Raw genomic sequence first — 20,366 nt, forward strand, 5'->3', positions numbered from 1 at the left:
CATTGGCTGGAATCCTCTACCCTCCTAAATCTCCAGTTACAGGATCATTGTCTTGGGGATGGAGACCTGCCCAGGGAGCCAGGAACTTTGACCCTTGGTTAATTTTCCTCACTCTTTATTTCTGCAACTTTCCTTGCTCTCACAGGTTCACATTTCAGCAGATTGTTTTATTAATTCTATTATTGTACAGCTGGAGAGCTATTGCATTTCTGTGTTTAAATTTTATTGTATGCTTTCTTATGGAACAGGGAATGAGAGCGAGGGAAGGGGAGGCTTACAATTTCTGTAGGGATTTTAATTAGTAAGCATAACCCAGTTAGAATCCAGCAGAAGAAAAACAAAACAAAACAGCTTTCCATACACAACATAGAACCCCAAAGTAATTTAAATTTCTCTTCCAACAGGCAAAATGTAAATTTGTTTCTTTGCTTGCCTTGTGTACTGCCTTGTTGTATGAGTTATCGGAGATTTTGTTTCACCTTGCAAACAGCAAAGTTTTCTGATCTGGAAATATAACCATGAAACATCTGATTTGGAGATGGCTAGGAGTTCTCCAAACTGAAAACAAAAAACCATAAGGAATGAAAGCTGGGGTGGTGGTTGAAGTTGCTCATCAACAGCCGTTAGCACATGGACAGCAGACAGGACACAGGTCACCTGTCATAGTCTTCCCCAGTGTGGCGGGATGTATTTCTGTTGAAATTATTGTAATTATTTCTACATTTAAATCTGTAAATACAAATTAGCCTGTGCACATTCTATCCTCTTTTATCTTATTTTTTGGTGACACCTCTCCTCTTTTTTTGTCATTGCATAAGTGGCAACCCTACAGTTCATGTTTTCCTTTCTATGTGTTATCAATATCCTCTGATCTGGAAGCCTTGCCCCTTAATGTAGAAGATGCTAGCCCTGATTTGTTGAAGGATCTTCTATTTTAAGAGGCACTCCTCCCTTATTATTACAGGGCAGTTCCTGGTGTCATTGGTTCAAATTAAGTTTTAGAGCCTTATTTTTAAAGGCTGGCTTGACATAATGGATTCTGTCATGATGATGTGCAGCCTTTTTGTAAATAATTAATAATATAGTTCTGTAACTTGTGTGACCAGGCTATGTGTGAAATTTCCACACCTTTGAGCAGGGGGAAGGATGACATCTACTCGTGCAACTCTAACCCAAGATTCTAGTCCTAGTGAGTGTAGAGCAGGGGTAGGCAACCTAAGGCCTGTGGGCCAGATGCGGCCCAATCGCCTCCTCAGTCCGGCCCGCAGACATTCCGGGAATCAGCGTGTTTTTACATAAGTAGAATATGTGCTTTTATTTAAAATGCATCTCTGGGCTAAGAAATGAGACAGAAATTACAGGTGATGCTATTCACCCTCCAGTATGGGTACTTGGTTCTGCCCCCAACCCCATGAGACTAAAAGCAGTTGTGAGGTGAGGGCAATTTCAGAGTAGAAGACTGGCAGAAATGAAAGGTTTAAGACCTGCCCCGCCTTCCGCAGCATGCCATCCCACATTGGAGATTGCAACCTGGGCAAATGCCCAAGGTTAAAAATATTTTTGTGTTGGGTGTGTGTGAGACTGTAACGAGCATCATGCGTAGTTTCAGCGCAGTTTTCTAGTACTTTGCACTCTAGAAATCTGTCGTTCATTGGTCATGCACTTCTGTGACCAATTTTAGTTTCACTGTTGGCAGATGCAGTCCTTTTCGCTTTAGCACAGTTATTAAAGATGGGTCTATGGTGAGTGCATCTTGTGCCAGGTTTACAGCACGGATTCTCCCCTCTCTCCCCCCTCGCCCCCGTTCATGGTTTAAAGCCCACACTCATGGCCCTGTCTGCAGAGGAAGTTTTGGCCTAGGCAAGCGATGGATTTCTTTTTCACGCCCAATTTGAGCTGATTTATTTTAGTCTGGGATGTGATGGGAGGTTGCCAGGGTTCAAGGCCAGCCCCCAAAGAGCTTGTCTTCCCCATCCCATCTTTTTATAAACTTCTAGGGAGCTGAGTGTCGATGTCCTGGAGACGGAGTGTTATGCCAGATTCCCAACTGATGAGTGGCCAGGATACATTTGCTTTGGTGCATTTTGCTGGCACAGCTTCCTTCGTCTTCACAGATGGAAAGGCATAGCCCACAAAGGAAGCAGCCTGCCTAGGGGAGGCATGGTAACCCTGGCGAACGGAAACCAGCATGTAAAGAACGTATCTGGACCCAGGACTTACTTAATGCATCATATTTAGTGAACTGTATTTAACAACTTAGATATAGACTGCTTTTCAAGGGGGGATTCCCATAACAATTTGCAAACTATAAATAACAAAAATTAAAAACTAGATACAGCTAGAAGGAAAGGTGAAGCATCACAAAAGTGATACCAAACCTCCAACACCCTGGCCCATCCAGTGCCAGAGCCACCAGCATCAGTAGGACCAAAGAGGGAGCTTTTTGAGTGGGGGGGCAGTTTGGAGGATCCAAAGGACATACCTGATTCACCCCCAAACCAGGAAGAAGTTGGAACATGCTCAGGAGGATATCAAAATCCCCCTCTCCCATTTTCTTCCTATTCTTTCCAAGGTACTGGATATGGTGGTTGAACCGCCATCGGATTTTGCCCCACTCCTTAGGGTTGCAGCCTTAGTTAATTCATTGTATGGATTTTAGTAGATTAACTAGTAACTTTTAAATAAAAGCAATAATAGTTTTGCAGCAAAAATACATGATTCCTTTGTTTTTAGATTCTACACATGTTTCACAGCAGGCATCATCTTAGAAGAAGCATTCTTTCAGGTGTGAAAGAAGAGGGGAAATCCTTCTTCTAAGTTAGCACTTGAACATCCATATGCTTACTTGCATTAAAAACAATATATTTATTTGAAAACATTTGCAGTTAATCAAATTGATAAAATGTTTTCATTCTCCACCAGTTCTACAAACTACACTGTGGTACAGTTCACATCCACACAACTGAGACAAAATGACTTGCTCAACGATATACTTTATTGTACGTTGCATTTTGTGGGAGTGGATTATGTGTATCAGAGGCATACGGGGCTTCATTTGCACTGCAATTCTGAGCCAGTTTGCTTCCCTAAGGGGCCCTGGTGGTTTTATTATTTTCTGTGTCTTTTAGAGTTTAGGAGAAGAGCACTTGTTTTTATGAAACATTGTTTTATGGGGATTTGTCTAAAAGGAGAGAAGAAGTCCATATTAAAATATCTCAGCTGTAAAAATATGTTTTCTGCTGTATAAAAAGAAAGCTGAAGCAGGGGGATCATGGAGGGATGTGGAATAGTCTGAATCAGCAGTTTGATTTTCTTCCCCTTACCTGGTATGACCTAAATGTTTGTGGCTCTCTGGCTCTGCTCCTTTTTGTATTTTTCTTCTCTGCTAGATAGATTTAAATGACAGCCTATGTGAAATAATCATAAAATGAGGACCCAGGAGACCTGGGCTCAAATCCCCACTCAGCCATGAAGAAAAATAGTGGCTGAACCTCCATCTAGTCACAGTCTCTCTCACTGTTACCTACCTCACAGGATTGTTGGAAAGATAAAATGGGGGGAGGACTGTGTGCACTGCCTGGATAAAAATGTAATAAATCTATAAACATACTCACCTACAAAGTGGTGTGTGCATGCATTGCTGTATTGCATGTAGTGCGTTACCATATTATTATGCCTGTGCTATATTACTGTTACTACTACTACCATAATATTTATTCAACTTATTTTCCTCCCACTCTTCCTCCCAAAGGAACTCAGGGTAACAGACACAATACTGAGTTTTGAATTTCTGGTTCATTTCTGTGTTCCACCATTGTTGACTGTATTCCTAGTTTTACGTTTTTGGCTCAAGGTGCTGTCTATATTTATACTTTTGGCTGGCTTGTTTTGTTTGTTTGGTCACCCAAGTCCAAACAACAGATTAAGATTCTGCTGGTTTGGGGCCCTGTACAACTCATGAGTACAGTTTCATGAGAGAAGTCGTTTAAAGTTTCTTAGCATTTCCCATCATGTTAAGCAGAGCTCTCGTCTCCTTGAGGACATTTTGCTTTTTGTATCAGTCAGTGGCATAGCTGGGATACACTTCATGGCTCTGACGTTATGAGTGCCTGAAATGAGTCTGTGAAGGGTTGCCAGGCCTCACTAGCCCTTTGCTGGCACCTGGCCATTTGGGCAGGCCCCAGTTCTCACCAACTAGGCAATGACTGCAGAGGAGACCACATTTGGATATTGCCTGTGGGAGAAGAAGGCTGAGAGACTCCCCATCAGCTGCCTGATGGCAGAGAAGGAGCCTAGCTGCTGTACCTTAGGTAAAAAGAAGGGAGGAGAGACCGGGAGGATATAAAATACCTCAGAGGGTGGGAAAGGGGAAGCCCAATGGAGACACAGAAAAGATGCTAGGCAATTCCTAAATAAAGTACCTCTACAGAGACTGGGGAAAGGTAGTCTTTGCTTCTGATGTGTTTTGGTATGTTGCAAGGCTACTGGACCACAGACGGCTCTAAATGAGCAACTTGTTGTAATAAAGACTGGGAGCAGACTAAAGCCTTTTAGGTCTCTGTCTCCAGATTACCTCTTCTAGGCTGCACGCCCTTGAGAGCACTTCAGAGCCTTCAATGACCAGCGGTCTGGCCTAAAGATGGGCCCTCCTCCTTCATTCCATAGCATCCCTCCTGATGCTGGCTGGCTGGCTGGCTGGTACTATGCAGTGGGAGGCATCTGGTTCTTCAGTCTCAGGGGAAGGTTCCATCAGGGTCCAGGCTCTGGCACTGTGGGTCCTGGTGGTCTGAAAGATTCCTTAGGGAGTTAATGTCCAGCTACCTCAGGTGCAGTGTCTCCCTATCCTGCACAGTTAGGTCTCTGCCCTGTCCCAGACTTGCCCTGCCCATCTGTTGTCTCTGCAGCCTCTGACCCTGTCCAGATCATTGCTGGATAGAATAACTGAAACAGAGAATTGTAGAGTTGGAAGGAGTCCTGAGGGTCTTCTAGTCTAACCCCCTGCAATGCAGGAATCTCAACTAAAGCATTCTTGACAGGAGGCCACCCAACCTCTGCTTAAACTTCTTCAATGAATAAGAGTCCACCACCTCTCAAGGTTGAACAGCTCTTACCATCAGAAAGTTCTTCCTGGTGTTCAGTTGAAACCTCATTTCTCGTAACTTGAATCTATTAGTTCAGGTCCTACCCTCCACAGCAGGAGAGAACAAGCTTGCTCCATGTTCTATGTGGCAGCCCTTATCTCCTCTCAGTCTCCTCTTACCCAGGCTAAACATACCCAACTTTCTCAAGTGTTCCTCATAAGACTTGGTTTCGTTAGTCCGTCTAGCTGAATCTTGTCTGCATGCCCAGTTGATTAAACCAGGGGGACTGTTGGTCAAAATAAAAATGGCAGGGGCAGTGATGCAGCACTGAATATGCTGTTGTCCATCTCCAGCCTATTAGTGCTCATGAGTAAATGGAGACCCTGTTAGGCAGAGTCCCTGGGTCTACTGTTGATGTGCACCTGACTAGAGTAAACCTTATGGACCTGCTTTCAGCATGCCATCTTATATGCATAACAAGAAAACTCATGGCTATGTATTCATTGTTCTTGACTACTGGCTTCCAATTGGGTTGTGATAAATGCTCTCTCCCCTTCATGGATCACTGCCTTGCCGTGGCGAAGGGGCTTGAAGAACTCAAAGAAGCTATGAACTATGCCGAGCAGGGCACCCAAGATGAACAGGTCATAGTGGAGAGTTTTGACCAAACGTGATCCACCTGGAGGAGGAACCGGCAAGCCACTCCAGTATCCCTGCCAAGAAAACTCCATGGACAAAGACAACAGGCATATAAAAGTTATGACGCTGGAAGATGAGCCCCTCAGGTCGGAAGGCGTCCAACATGCTACTGGGGAAGAGCGGAGGACAAGTACAAGTAGATCCAGAGCTGATGAAGCGGCTGGGCTAAAGCCAAAAGGACGTTCAGTTGCGGATATGCCTGGAAGCGAAAGGAAAGTCCAATGCTGTAAAGAAAAATATTGCATAGGAACCTGGAATGTAAGAACCATGAACCTGGGTAAGTTGGATGTGGTCAAAAATGAGATGGCAAGAATAAATATTGACATCCTGGGCATCAGTGAACTAAAATGGACGGGAATGGGCGAATTCAGTTCGGATGACCATCATATCTACTACTGTGGGCAAGAAACCCGCAAAAGAAATGGAGTGGCCCTCATAGTCAACAAAAGAGTGGCGAAAGCAGTACTGGGATGCAATCTCAAAAATGATAGAATGATCTCGATACGAATCCAAGGCAGACCTTTTAACATAACAGTAATCCAAGTTTATGCACCAACTACTGGTGCTGAAGAAACTGAAATTGACCAATTCTATGAGGACTTACAACACCTTATAGAAGTGACACCAAAGAAGGATGTTCTTCTCATTATAGGGGATTGGAATGCTAAAGTAGGGAATCAAGAGATAAAAGGAACAACTGGCAAGTTTGGCCTTGGAGAGCAAAATGAAGCAGGGCAAAGGCTAATAGAGTTCTGTCAAGAGAACAAGCTGGTCATCACAAACACGCTTTTCCAACAACACAAGAGACGACTCTACACGTGGACATCACCAGATGGGCAGAATCGAAATCAGATTGATTATATTCTCTGCAGCCAAAGATGGAGAAGCTCAATACAGTCAGCAAAAACAAGACCTGGAGCTGACTGTGGCTCAGATCATCAGCTTCTTATAGCAAAATTCAAGCTTAAACTGAAGAAAGTAGGAAAAACCACTGGGCCGGTAAGATACAATCTAAATCAAATCCCTTATGAATACACAGTGGAAGTGAGGAACAGGTTTAAGGATTTAGATTTGCTAGACAGAGTGCCTGAAGAACTATGGATGGAGGCTCGCAACATTATACAGGAGGCAGCAACGAAAACCATCCCAATGAAAAGGAAATGCAAGAAAGCAAAGTGGCTGTCCAATGAGGCCTTACAAATAGCGGGGGAGAGAAGGCAAGCAAAATGCGAGGGAGATAGAGAAAGATACAGGAAATTGAATGCAGATTTCCAAAAAATAGCAAGGAGAGACAAGAAAGCCTACTTAAACGAGCAATGCAAAGAAATAGAGCAAAACAACAGAATGGGAAGAACCAGAGATCTGTTCAAGAAAATTGGAGATATGAAAGGAACATTTCGTTCAAAGATTGCCATAATAAAGGACAAAAGTGGTAAGGACCTAACAGAAGCAGAAGACATCAAGAAGAGGTGGCAAGAATACACAGATGAATTATACCAGAAAGATATGGATGTATCGTACACCCCAGGTAGTGGGGTTGCTGAGCTTGAGCCAGACATCCTGGAGAGTGAAGTCAAATGGGCCTTAGAAAGCACTGCAAATAACAAGGCCAGTGGAAGTGATGGTATTCCAGCTGAACTATTTAAAATTTTAAAAGATGATGCTGTTAAGGTGCTACACTCAATATGCCAGCAAGTTTGGAAAACTCAGCAGTGGCCAGAGGATTGGAGAAGATCAGTCTACATTCCAATCCCAAAGAAGGGCAGTGCTAAAGAATGCTCCAACTACCGCACAATTGCACTCATTTCACACGCCAGCAAGGTTATGCTTAAAATTCTACAAGGAAGGCTCAAGCAGTATGTGGACCGAGAACTCCCAGAAGTGCAAGCTGGATTTAGAAGAGGCAGAGGAACCAGAGACCAAATTGCAAACATGCGCTGGATTATGGAGAAAGCTAGAGAGTTCCAGAAAGACATCTACTTCTGCTTCATTGACTATGCAAAAGCCTTTGACTGTGTCGACCACAGCAAACTATGGCAAGTTCTTAAAGAAATGGGAGTGCCTGATCACCTCATCTGTCTCCTGAGAAATCTCTATGTGGGACAAGAAGCTACAGTTAGAACTGGATATGGAACAACTGATTGGTTCAAAATTGGGAAAGGGGTACGACAAGGCTGTATATTGTCTCCCTGGTTATTTAACTTATATGCAGAATTCATCATGCGAAAGGCTGGGCTGGATGAATCCCTAGCCGGAATTAAGATTGCTGGAAGAAATATCAACAACCTCAGATATGCAGATGACACAACCGTGATGGCAGAAAGTGAGGAGGAATTAAAGAACCTTTTACTGAGGGTGAAAGAGGAGAGCGCAAAATATGGTCTGAAGCTCAACATCAAAAAAACGAAGATCATGGCCACTGGTCCCATCACCTCCTGGCAAATAGAAGGGGAAGAAATGGAGGCAGTGAGAGATTTTACTTTCTTGGGCTCCATGATCACTGCAGATGGTGACAGCAGCCACGAAATTAAGAGACGCCTGCTTCTTGGGAGGAAAGCAATGACCAACCTAGGCAGCATCTTAAAAAGTAGAGACATCACCTTGCCAACAAAGGTCCGTATAGTTAAAGCTATGGTTTTCCCAGTAGTGATGTATGGAAGTAAGAGCTGGACCATAAAGAAGGCTGATCACCGAAGAATTGATGCTTTTGAATTATGGTGCTGGAGGAGACTCTTAAGAGTCCCATGGACTGCAAGAAGATCAAACCTCTCCATTCTTAAGGAAATCAGCCCTGAGTGCTCACTGGAAGGACAGATCGTGAAGCTAAGGCTCCAATACTTTGGCCACCTCATGAGAAGAGAAGACTCCCTGGAAAAGACCCTGATGTTGGGAAAGATGGAGGGCACAAGGAGAAGGGGACGACAGAGGACGAGATGGTTGGATAGTGTCTTCGAAGCTACAAACATGAGTCTGAACAAACTGCGGGAGGCAGTGGAAGACAGGAGTGCCTGGCGTGCTCTGGTCCATGGGGTCACGAAGAGTCAGACACGACTAAACAGCTAAACAACAACAACAAATGCTCTCTGTTGAGTTGCTGCTTGTGCTGGCCTTCCACATGCAGAAGGTCCTAAATTCAATCCTTGGCACCTCTGGTTTAAAAGATCAGATAGCAGTGAATGGACAAAGATCTCCACCTGAGAGCCTGAAGAGCCACTGCCAGTCAAAGGGGTGAATAGTTTGAGCTAGTCTAAGGCAGCTTCCTGTGCTCTGTTGTTGTTTGAATCCCATTCAGCTCCACACTGTTGAAAGGTAAAACAAACAAACAAGGAAAATTATAATGAATAGTAAAGGCCTTGGCGTATATTTACCTTTCATTTAAAACCTACTTGGTTTGGGATTCTGCCTGTTCTGTGGCTTGAGGGATTGGTATGAAGAAAACCTTGAAAGAGGAGAGGGAGAAACAGCTATACAGACAAAATCTCAGAGTCATCTGCAGTAGCAAGGTCCTTATTGTTTTGGTAAGGGCAAGATTTAAAGGGGGGACAGTGAAAAATATAGTTTCCTGTTGTTAGATTCACCCTTTGAACATCGTACTTTGGATTGCATTTAATAGCAGCATTTCTCCATCATCATCTCTGTTCCCACTCCCCCAAAATGCAAGTAGCTAAGTGTGCAGCAGAAGTACCTCCCAAAAAAATACTCAGTTTGGGGGGGATTCAGTAAACAACCCAGTGAAGAGGGCTGAGTATGCTCAGCTGCCATGGATTTCTGATTGTTGATAGTACATATCCAATATCTCATCTATGCTGAGTAAGAAGGAGGCATCACTAGAGAGAAATCTGTTTGATAGTAATCTAATGATCAGGTGAATATTGAATAAAGTTTGGATTGGAAGCCACCCTTACTAACTTTCTTTCTTAGGTGGTTATGATTCAGTTCCCAGGAAAGCTTTCTTCACAAGTCAGGTATCAGACAGTCACACAGAGACTTGAAGATTTGTAAAGAATACCAAATTTAGGAATGCTCCTGCTCAGGGTTTTAGCCTGCTAGCCATGTTCTTTTCCAGGATAGTCCATTGTATCCTCTCTTCTCCCTAGAAGATCAGCTTAGCAGTTCTTTCCCCACTCATGTCCTTCCACAATGAGCTTGCTCTAGGGCAGCTTTCTGTGCTGGTCGGAGCTGATAGGAGTGATAGGAGATGTAGTAGTCCAAAAGAGCTGGAGGGCTCCAATCCGGCCCACCAGCCGGTTTGATCCGGCCCCTGTGGCAGTTTGTTTCCTGGGGTAAAATCCTAAAAAAACCCTCAACAACTTCAACCCTAAAAAAAGGTCAACAACCAATGGTTGGCCCATTGGTCGGCCCTCACAGCCCTTCACTTCATCAAATCTGGCCCTTTTTGAAAAATGTTTTGACACCACTCTACACCGATTTCACTGAAAAATTAGTCTCACATGGAGCCTCAAAAGTTGCTGGGGTTTGTTTTTTTCCTTTAAAGGAAAGGTGATAGGTCTTATTCCTCCTGGGGTCCCATGTAGCTTGCATTAATTCTTGCCCTGCACTAGCTTCCTCTCTGAGCGAAGAGCCATTTCCTCTGCTGGTGACAAGGGGGCAGTTTGTGCAGAAACCTTGGGAGACATGGAAGGAAGCAGCCAACACAAACTCTTTCCCTCAGATCATTGGAACGTCAGCTGTAGCCCTAGCCACCTTTTGGCCGGGTGAGGGCAGGAGCCCTCTTCTCAAAGGTAAAAGTAATAAAAGGAGACTTAATATACATCATTTGGGTTAGACGAGGAATGACATTGCTACTAAAGATCTTTCAGGTTCCCGCCAAGCCCACATAGCATTCAAATCACTTCCATGTGGGGACCAATCTCCATCGCTACCCGCTGTTAAAACTCTTCTTCCTCTTTCTTCATGGTGTATTTTTTTCCCTCCCCCCGCTCCTGTTTCAGCTCAGGAAATTCCAATCAAATCCAGCCGAGGAGTAGCTCTCTTCATTCCTTCGGAGGCAGGAAAAGGCCGAGGTCTTTAATTTTTATTAATGGCGATTGTGGTTCAATTAGTCCACAGCACTTTTGGTGTTCTGTGTCATTAAACCTGTCAGAAAATAAACTGTCCTTTGCTTCATACAGGCCTCATTTGAAGCCTGTGCCTCGGAAAATGTCGCAAGAGTGGAAGGCAGTATTTATAGAAGGCCCTTTAATTTTACACAAGTGGGCACTTTAGCAAGCGTCTGGCATTACTGAGCATCATAAGCAGTCAAGGTTACTCATAAGTACTTGACCAAACAAACTCCTGTTGACGTTTTAAGAAGCACCACAGCAGAGAGTTACTAGCTCTGGCGATACTCCAAGTGAGGGAATTGTGTCTCTGACATAGTCATTTTTCAAGTCGCCAAACACAACAGGGTTTCTTCACACCCCCTCTTCAAGCCAGAGGGTTTCAAAGGCAGCACAGTGAGGCCTTGGCTTTGGAATCAGAGACGCTCTCAAGAGCCAATTCCCAAGCGCACACATTTTTTGCTGGAGGAAATCCTGCTCAGTCGAAAGACGTGATAATAACCCTCAGCTTGGTCATCCCCTCCACCCCACTGTTGCTTCATTATGATCTCATTAAAGGGTAGGTGGTGGTGGTGGATGAATCTGTAAGGAGCGTTCTAGAGTGGGTATCATTTACTTCAGAGGCATATTTGCTGTGGCCGGCATAACAGCTAGACGTGTTCCTGGAAATACTAAGGGATAGCTTAGTTGCTCTCACCCATGCCTTGGTAACCTCAAAATTGAACTGCTGTAATGCACTCTGTGTGGGGCTACCCTTAAGGCTGGTTTGGAAGTTGCAGCTGGGGTCGAACCCAGCGGCTACAATGCTGAGCAGGGTATCTAGCCATGCACATATAGCTCCTGTGCTGGAGGGGCTGCACAGACTCCCAGTTTGCTACCAAGCCAGTTGTAAGAAGTCCTTGATAGCAGATAAAGCCCTGAAGTAATCTTCAACCTTGGGTCCGCAGATGTTGTTGGACCGCAACTCCTGTGGTGAGAGTTGTATTTCAGGAACAAATGGGGGGACCGAGGTTGAAAAGCACTGCACTTGGGACCAAATTACCTGAAATAGATCTGTGAGTTCATTTAAAATAATCAGAGAATGCCATGCTGATCGTGCAACAGCCTGCAGAGAAGCATCTGGTGGAAAGACAGTGGCAGGCATTCTCTGCAGGGGTCCCTACCTTATGGAATGAAGAGGGCCCTGTGATATTGTCTTGTGAACCGCTCTGAGATCTTTCATTGAAGGGGCAATATAGAAATCTAATAAATAAAAGTATAGAAATCTAATAAATAAAATAAACAAATAAAATAAAAGTAGGATGGGCATCCACAGTGGTTTGTTTCTACCCTATGTCAGGTTTTTGTTAGTTATGCAACCCTGTGGGTGCTTTACAACGGTGCTCTTATATTGCTGTTTTGTAAAACACAGCTAAAAAATACTTTAGCTGTGTACACACCATACATTTAAAGCACATTTCTCGCCCCCAGAGAATCTTGGGAACTGTAGAGAGCTAGAATTCCCAGCACCTCTAGCAAACTACAGTTCTCAGGATTATTTGATTTAAATGTACGGTGTGTACTCAGCCTGTGAGTTGTGGTTTGTCCTACTGAAAAGCAACCTAGGAATGTTTTTGAATGAATAAATATGTGCCTTGGCTGTTTTTGAAACAAGCGGCCTGATTTAAAAGACGTGGTTGCATGGATTCTTCCCCAAGCCCTCAGGAGTCAGCTATGCATTCACGATGTATCTGCACTAGGGTAATCTGCCCACACTGTTCCTTGCGGTGCCTGATACAAGGGAGATTTAGGGAGGGGTCAGTCTGCCCATGTTCAACAGATGTATAAAACGGGGTTGGCAGGTACCACATGTCATGCTAGCTGAAATTCCCACTTCATCTCAAAATGATACAGGAATGCAGTTGCCCTTCTGTATCTTGCCTCCATCTGTCTGCACAGCAGATGGGGTGTTCTTGTCAGCAATGTGAAGGGCACATTCTAGGAGAGGCAACAACAGATACAGGGTCTTCTGCATGGAGGAGCATGGATAGAAAGCCCTCAGTAAAATAATTTGGCAGCATCAAGAACCAGTGGCTACAAAGGAGGAGAACTGGGGTGTTGGGGGAGTGGGAAAACACTGGGGAATTTTGCTCAGGTGCAGGGAACCTTTTTGAGCCAGAGAGCCACAGGCAGGGCCAGAACCAAAAGTGGGCAGTGAAAGAAATGTGGACTTTTGGACATTAAGCTGACCTCTTCTACACAGGCTTTCACGCAGACACCTTTCTCTCTTCCATCGAGGTTAGCAAGAAGCATATCAGATCTCAAGGGCACATTCCAGCCAGGCAAAAACACTCAGGGAGGGTGCACAGCAGGGCTAGTGGCTTGGGAGGGTGTTTGGCCCAGTGGGCCGTAGTTGGTTCCAGGGCCTCAGGTTCCCCATCCCTGCTCTAGCAAAATCTCTCTCACGCACACATACACCTGCTTTGTTTTTGCTAAAAATACCCAAGGAACAGCTTAGAGATCTTCTCAAAAGGTGATTTTGCTGTCACGTTTTGTTTGCAGAGAGACTACCAACAAAGCCACGATGCTCCATGAAGTAACCCTGTGGCTGTTGCTGGTGGTTGGCATCTCCACGGTGACTGGAGGGGGAGCTGGAGGTGGTTATGGGCAGATCAAATACATGCAGCCTGTGGTGAAAGGACCTCTCGGCCCTCCATTTCGGGAAGGCAAAGGGCAGTACATAGGTAAGTAGCCTTCGGGTGCACAGAGTCCAGAGGAGGCAGAAGTGGGGGGGGGGGTGTAGAGTTTTATCTTGAAGGAACAACAACTCCCAGGCCCAGGCCTCTTACTGTTTTTATCTACTTAAAATGTTCAGATTACTTTTACAGTGGTACCTCGGGTTAAGAACTTAATTCATTCCAGAGGTCCGTTCTTAGCCTGAAACTGTTCTTAACCTGAAGCACCACTTTAGCTAATGGGGCCTCCCACTGCTGCTGTGCCGCCAGAGCACGATTTCTGTTCTCATCCTGAAGCAAGGTTCTTAACCTGAGGTACTATTTCTGGGTTAGTGGAGTCTGTAACCTGAAGCGTATGTAACCTGAAGCGTATGTAACCCGAGGTACCACTGTATTCTTCTTACCAGTAGCCCTGAGAACTTGGCTATAGGTTGGCATATAACTGATAATTTTTTTAAAATTGTTGCCTTCATCTTTCCATGTTTAATGTTAGCTTCACACCTCCTCTGCCTAGACCCCACAGTAATTATAGTGATTCCATCCCTGCCCTTTTCTCCTACAAGTAGAAACCATAGTTAACGGAGAAGATGTTTAAGTTCTAAGTGGTAGTTGCTAGGAGAAAGGAGGCCATCATGCTGTGTCTCCCAGTGCTGATTGCTAGGTGATGAAGAGATTGTGCCATTTTGGTTGTCTCACAGTGGTGCCTAAGAGTGTGTGGCACTGTGCCTGTTGACTAGCAGAGGTTGCCTGGAGGCCATAAGGCTGCAGTGTGTGGTCTGCATTCGTGATGGTGGTAGTTAGGCCACAGAATGTCTGAAGAAGCGAGTGGTACTATTGCTTCCCTTGACTGGAACACTGTACTTCTGTTGATGCAGGCTAGAATAGCATTTGCCTTGTTTTGCTGCTGCATCAAACTGTTGACTCACATGAAGTTTGTAGTCTACTAAGACCCCTAGATCCTTTTCACATGTACTACAGGAAAGCCAGGTGTCCCCCATCTTATATTTGTGCAGCTGGTACATTTGTCTCTGTGGAAATTCATTTTATTAGTTTTGGCCCAGTATGGGCCAAACTTCTAAGATCATCTTGATTCCTGATTCAGTCTTCTGTGGCATTAGCTACCCCTCCCAGTGTGGTATCATCTGCGAATTTGATGAGCAACCCCTCCATTCCTTTATCCCTTTCATTTATAAAGTTGTTGAACAACAGTGGGCCCAGGATAGAATTCTGTGGCACCCCACTTGTCTCTTTTTTCCAGGATAATGAGGAACCATTAGTGAGCGCTCTTTAGGTTCAGTCAACCAGCTACAAATCTACCTAGCCGTTACCTTGTCCAGACCACAATTTACTAGCTTTTTTGCAAGAATATCATGGGGAACATTGTCAAAAGCCTTACTGAAATCAAGATCCACTATGTCCACAGCACCCCCCCCGATCCACAAAGCTTGTAACTGTATCAAAAACACACAGGAGGTTCATCTGGAATGACTTGTTTTTGAGAAACCCATACTGGGTCTTAGTAACCAGTGGCGGAGGAAGGGGGGTGCGGTAGAGGCGGACTGCCCCAGGTGTCTTCGCTGAGGGGGGTGACATTTGGCGCACCGCCTGCCCACCCGCCTGCGACTCCCAAGCCTACCTGAAGCTGTCGGGGGAAAGGGGGAACTGCGCCGCTTTGCCAGCAGCTGTTTGGGCAGCTGGGGGAGGCTTGGGAGTCGCGGGCATGTGGTGTGCTGAATGTCCACCATCGGCGGCTTGCTCCGCCCCCAACTATAGGGTGCACATGCCACTCCGTCACCTAAGCGGCTATCCCACGCCTGGGAGGGCACCCTCCATGCCCTGCCCCCTTTGGGAGCGCGCCCACCCTGGGCAGCGCAGGCATATGCTCCCCCGCTGATGACAGCATCCTTTTTTCCTATGTGCTCACATATCAATCTATTCTAGGACCTTTCTTGGTATCAGTGTCAAGCTAATCATTTGGGAGTTTCCTGGGTCAGGGGCAAAAAGATGGGGCAAAAAGTAGATTCAGGAAACTACCGACCAGTCAGCTTGAGGGAACCACAAGGGAGCAAGCCTTTTCTGTGGTGGCTCAACACATACAGAGCTTCCCAGTAGAGCTGGGGTTGGCTTCTGCCTTTTTGTAAAGCCTTGAAGTCTGATTTGCATTGATTGACCCTTCCCCTGTGTGGTTTATGTTTCACTCACTGAAAGTAAGTTGGTATATCATTGTATTACTGGAATGGCGAGTCTGTTTTTATTGCTTTAAATTTATTTTTATGCTTTCTTTGTATGTAAATACAGATACAGTACGTGTGTGTGTGTGTGAGAGAGAGAGAGAGAGAGAGAGAGAGAGAGAGATCAGTCTTTTTCCTTGGTATTAGTGATACTGATTGTTTTTTGCATGTACTTTTTATTGTTGAAAGGTTATTTGGATGGGATTTCCCCAGAAAAGCAGCATACAGATACCTAAAAATAAAAAAGCTGATATAAAACAGATATAAGTTCACAGTTCAGCTGTGCACATAGAGGTTAGCTCTGCTCCCTCCAGATGATGGAACAACAGTTGTGGCTGTTTCTAGGCATGTGTGCGCACAAACACATTATTCAGCCTGAGGCTTGTCAGATCTCAGGACATGCTGAACCTTATTGCTTTCCCTGAAAAGCTTGGGTTCTCAGATCAGTTCCCTTAGTATTTACTGTGGTTACATGGCAATGGCATCACAACCCTGCTAATAGACAAAGGTGACTGGAGAGTGCAGTAGCTGGAGTGCTGGACTGGGAAGGCATGGGTTTAGACCCGCCCCCGCCCCCCATGTGTTCTGGACAAGACACCACCTTTGAGTCTATTGTTGTTGAGAGTGTAGGTGCTGTATTATGGGACCAGGGTATGATATTGGCGTTTTCTGTGACAGGAGATGTAATTATCTTTTTTATTATTTCCCCCCTTCTTATAATCAGAAGCTAGCTGAGTAAGTGGGTTCCAATTTCTGCAATGTAGCTGGGAAGAATATTTTAATTTGCTCCCCTGTTCTGACCTCCCCCGCACTCCAGCCTTGCTTCAGTGAATGAGCTACAAAAGGGACTCCTGTGTATTTTGCCTCAAACTGCAAAATAACTGTGGTAGGGCAGCATGCAGGTCTGAAACACTGGTGTGGGCCAGCAAAGGAGTTACGCTATAGAATATATGGTGCCCAGTAAAACAATTCACCTTTTGTTTTGCCTAGAGGTGGAATATGACTCCCAGGAGCCTTTGCACTTCTGCTGGCTCAAGTGGGTTTGCATTGGCGGGGGAGCCTAGGAATATGTCTCTGTTTGAGTGCTTCCTTTGATTGGCTTGCCATCATGTTCATGCAGGTGTTGGTTTGGAGAGCGAGACCATTGGACAGGAAGCCCGGTGTGCTTTTCAGCTGAGGAAAGGCAGGCAATCAAGGCAGGCCACCCAGAGAGGAGAGGAAACTGGGGCCCAGGCTGGCAGGACATTGTTTCCTGCTGCAGTAGCCTGAGTTTTTGGGTTTTTCCTTCCCTCTGGGGTACCTGCTGGAGACAGCCACAGCTAAAGGCAGGATGTTGAGTGGAATTGATGTGCCATAACAACGTCCCCTTCAGGAAGACGGAGGATGCGTACACACTCCAATATAGTCTGCATCCAGTGCACTTCCACTTCTGGTTTGGAAAGCAGCGTACACATGATGTTAGCACAATCCATGTATATCCCGCAGTTTCTTAGGAAACACTGCATTTTGATGCATTTTCTCCCAAGCCGGCTTTGATCCAAATTGAGAAGAACAGCCAAGATGCACTTTAAGCTGATAATGTGTACACAGCCAGAGAATGAATTGGCATGCTGTTTCATTTGGCTAGTGACTTTAGGTGGGGTAGTTGTATTTTGCTAGGTGGAGGGAGGCTCCCTCACTCTTTTATTTTCTTGTATTGCCTTCCTCAGTAGCCTGTGGGTTGGTTGGTTTGTTTGGTTTTTGATGGGGTAATTTATATCTAACTTCATCATTTATGGCAGGGGTAGCAATCATGGTGCCCTCCAGATTTAGTTTATTGTCAGTTCCCATCTACCTCAGCAAGTGTGGCCAAACATCAGGGATGACTGGAGTTGTGGTCTAAATATATATGTGGAGCACTTGATTCCTACTGTGCCCCAGTTCTCTGTTAGTGCCGTGCTGTTTTCAGGATTAGCAGTCAATGATCAACACAGGAGGATACAGACAGCCCAAGACATTTTGCTGCCTGAAGCAGAACAGTAAATTGCACCATTCCCCTCCCCACCCCCCAAAGTGTGCATTATGTATGTGTTATTTTACCACCCGAGGCAGAAAAATCCCATGAGTATCTCTCTCTGGGAGATAAATTCCAATAATAATAAAACAAGAAATCAATTGCTGCCCATTTTGTAACAAGGGACTGAGGCATCAGCCTCACTCTACCTAAAGTTAGGGCAGACCCTAGAGGAGGGGCTAAAATATAGGTGTGGCTGCCTTGTTCCATTTGGCTAGTGAATCATCAGTTTTATGATCACACAGTGGCCTATTCAGCCATGTCTCCCACCCAAGGGCCACATCCCATATTGCACAGGAAGACTTCTCCAGAATAGAAGAGAGCTTGGCTCAGGCACTTGGCAGGCAGCAACCGTCTTCCCATCCTAAAGTAAGGTGTCAGACATTCAGCTGGGCGACATATCACACCCAGTCTGTTTTTAAAACATGTTATTCATATAGTTTTCTTTTAAGATGTGCGGCAATCAGCATTTTCACAGGAAAGGGCTGTAGCTCAGTAGCAGATCACATGACTTGTGTGCAGAGGGTCCTAGATTTCATCCCTGGAATCTCCAGACAGGGCAAGGAAACATTCTTTCCTGAAACCCTGAGCAGCCACTGCCAGTTGGTAAGGGTGGGGGTGATTCTGTTTGCATTCAAAGCTGGATTTATCAAAGCAATATGAGAACCAAAACATAGGCATCCTTCAATAATTCACACTTACCCAAATTTTGCAGTGCAGTTCTCCAACAAACAATCTGTTAGCTATGAAAACAGATGTTCTTCAGACCTTCTCAGGTGATTCACCCAAACCTTGGGAAATTTACTGTTAGAGTTACAAAAGCACACAAGCAGGAAACACAAGCCTGAGAAGGGTACTGACATTTAGGCCGCTGCATCCCTTTGCCCCCTCAGGATGGAGGTGAATTACCGTTATTAATTCTTTTACTCCACACCAAGAATGATGACAAGGTCAAGTTAAAAACTCCTGGGCTTGTAAATAAAGCCGCTGCTGTTAAAACAGTGTAACTTGGCACCCGTGAAAACTGTCTTTTGGTAAATACTCTTGCTCTGCCCTAAAGGTGAGGACGTTTTGTGACTGCTGCAGGCTGGGTGTGAAGGGAGGATTTTCAGGCTACCACTGTGAGATAGCAGGTGCTCTCCAGTTGCAGCAGCACAGCTGGACTGCAAAGGAGCTTCCCGGTCATTGGTGAGGGATACAGGGGGCAGTACAGTATGAAATCCAGACAGGCTTCTCTGGCTGACAACAGACAAAATCAGAGAAGTAATCAATGGTCCCTGGGGACTGCTTCACTCTGAACTGGAGACACAGCTTTGCTGAACCTTGCTGGAGACTGCAGACTTATTATCTAGGTTGGTAAAGGCAAATGGACAAGAGAAAGCAGATCCAGAGGTGTAGATCCCTGAAAGAGAAGGGCAGGCCCTAGTGGTGGAACATCTGCTTTGTATGCCGAAATACCAGGTTCAATCCCTGGCAGCTCCAGGTAGGATGGGGAGAAGCCCCTGTTTCATACCCTGGAGAGCTGCTTACCGGAGTGTTTGGACAATACTGAGTTAGATGGATTGTTTGTCTGCCTTGGTATAAGGCAGCTCCCTGTGTCCCTGGGGCTTGAAGAGACTAGCTTTACCTCCCTGTCTGCAAAACAAGTGGCATAAGCACTTTCCCACATGGCACCTGTGTTTTGGCACACCTGATAATCAGATGTGCTGGGTTGCTGTTGATGCACAGGAGGCTTATAAAAGCAGCCAATTAAAATAAATGAAATCTAGCAAATGTTTAAGTGCTGTTTCCCATCTTCACAACCATGTAAGAGTTCACATTTAATAAGTTATCAGCAGCACTTTCCAAAGATGCTTCTTCATTTGTTATATTCTTTACACAGGGTATAAAGCATATATTGGTGTAGAAAGCATATATACACTACCATAATGTATATATGCAAACTTGGGATATTTACCTCGAAAAGGTAAAATGTGTATAAAACTTCTTGCTGGAAAAAAACCCTCAAAGCATTTTTTGGTAAACAATGTTGAGGGGGTTTTTTTGCAATCAAGCAGTATATAAATTTTATGAAATGATATTAAATAAATAAGATTCAGTGGAATTTGGGGAAAATCAGGTCTCTGCTTGGGTGCATTTTTTAAAGGAAAGTGGCTTAAGCTAGAAACAGGCGGCATGGCACTCACAAATGATGCGGTATATGAGATTTAGGGCCGCAGGAGTCACCAACCTTGTGGGGCCTGTGGACACAACTGCAAACTAGAGAAATTGTGGACAGCACAACACAACAACAACCAACCACACACCACAGCCTATTCTGCTGATTACAATGGAATGCTTCTCTCAAAACTAATTTCAGGAAAGGGAGTGTAGGCTCTGGGCACCAGAAATTCCTTGCCAGGCATATCCCGGAAGTGGTGTATCATAGTGGCTCAGAGACAGTTACAAATCAGGCAATCCCCAGTTCACCTCTCATGTCTGCCATGAACTCCATAGGTGGCATTGGACAAGCCACAGTCTATTGCTCA

At 45.0% G+C, this 20,366-nt stretch overlaps 1 protein-coding gene across 4 annotated transcripts in view; it reads left to right on the top strand.

Annotated features, from left to right (window-relative positions):
- The window catches only part of COL8A2 (collagen type VIII alpha 2 chain), a 142,453-nt gene that overhangs the window by 112,901 nt on the left and 9,186 nt on the right, over positions 1-20,366 (top strand). For 3 of the 4 annotated variants that reach the window (XM_083625531.1, XM_083625530.1, XM_083625529.1), the window contains one exon: positions 13,382-13,563. In XM_083625531.1, the coding sequence (XP_083481657.1) occupies positions 13,404-13,563 (160 nt within the window). In that variant the 5' untranslated portion in view covers positions 13,382-13,403. Of the gene's footprint in view, positions 1-10,407; positions 10,523-13,381; positions 13,564-20,366 lie in introns of those variants that run through there. The other variant, XM_083625532.1, reaches the window with a different exon arrangement.

This window comes from Podarcis filfolensis (assembly GCF_964270895.1).
Source record: "Podarcis filfolensis genome assembly, chromosome: 8".
Classification (NCBI taxonomy): domain Eukaryota; kingdom Metazoa; phylum Chordata; class Lepidosauria; order Squamata; family Lacertidae; genus Podarcis; species Podarcis filfolensis.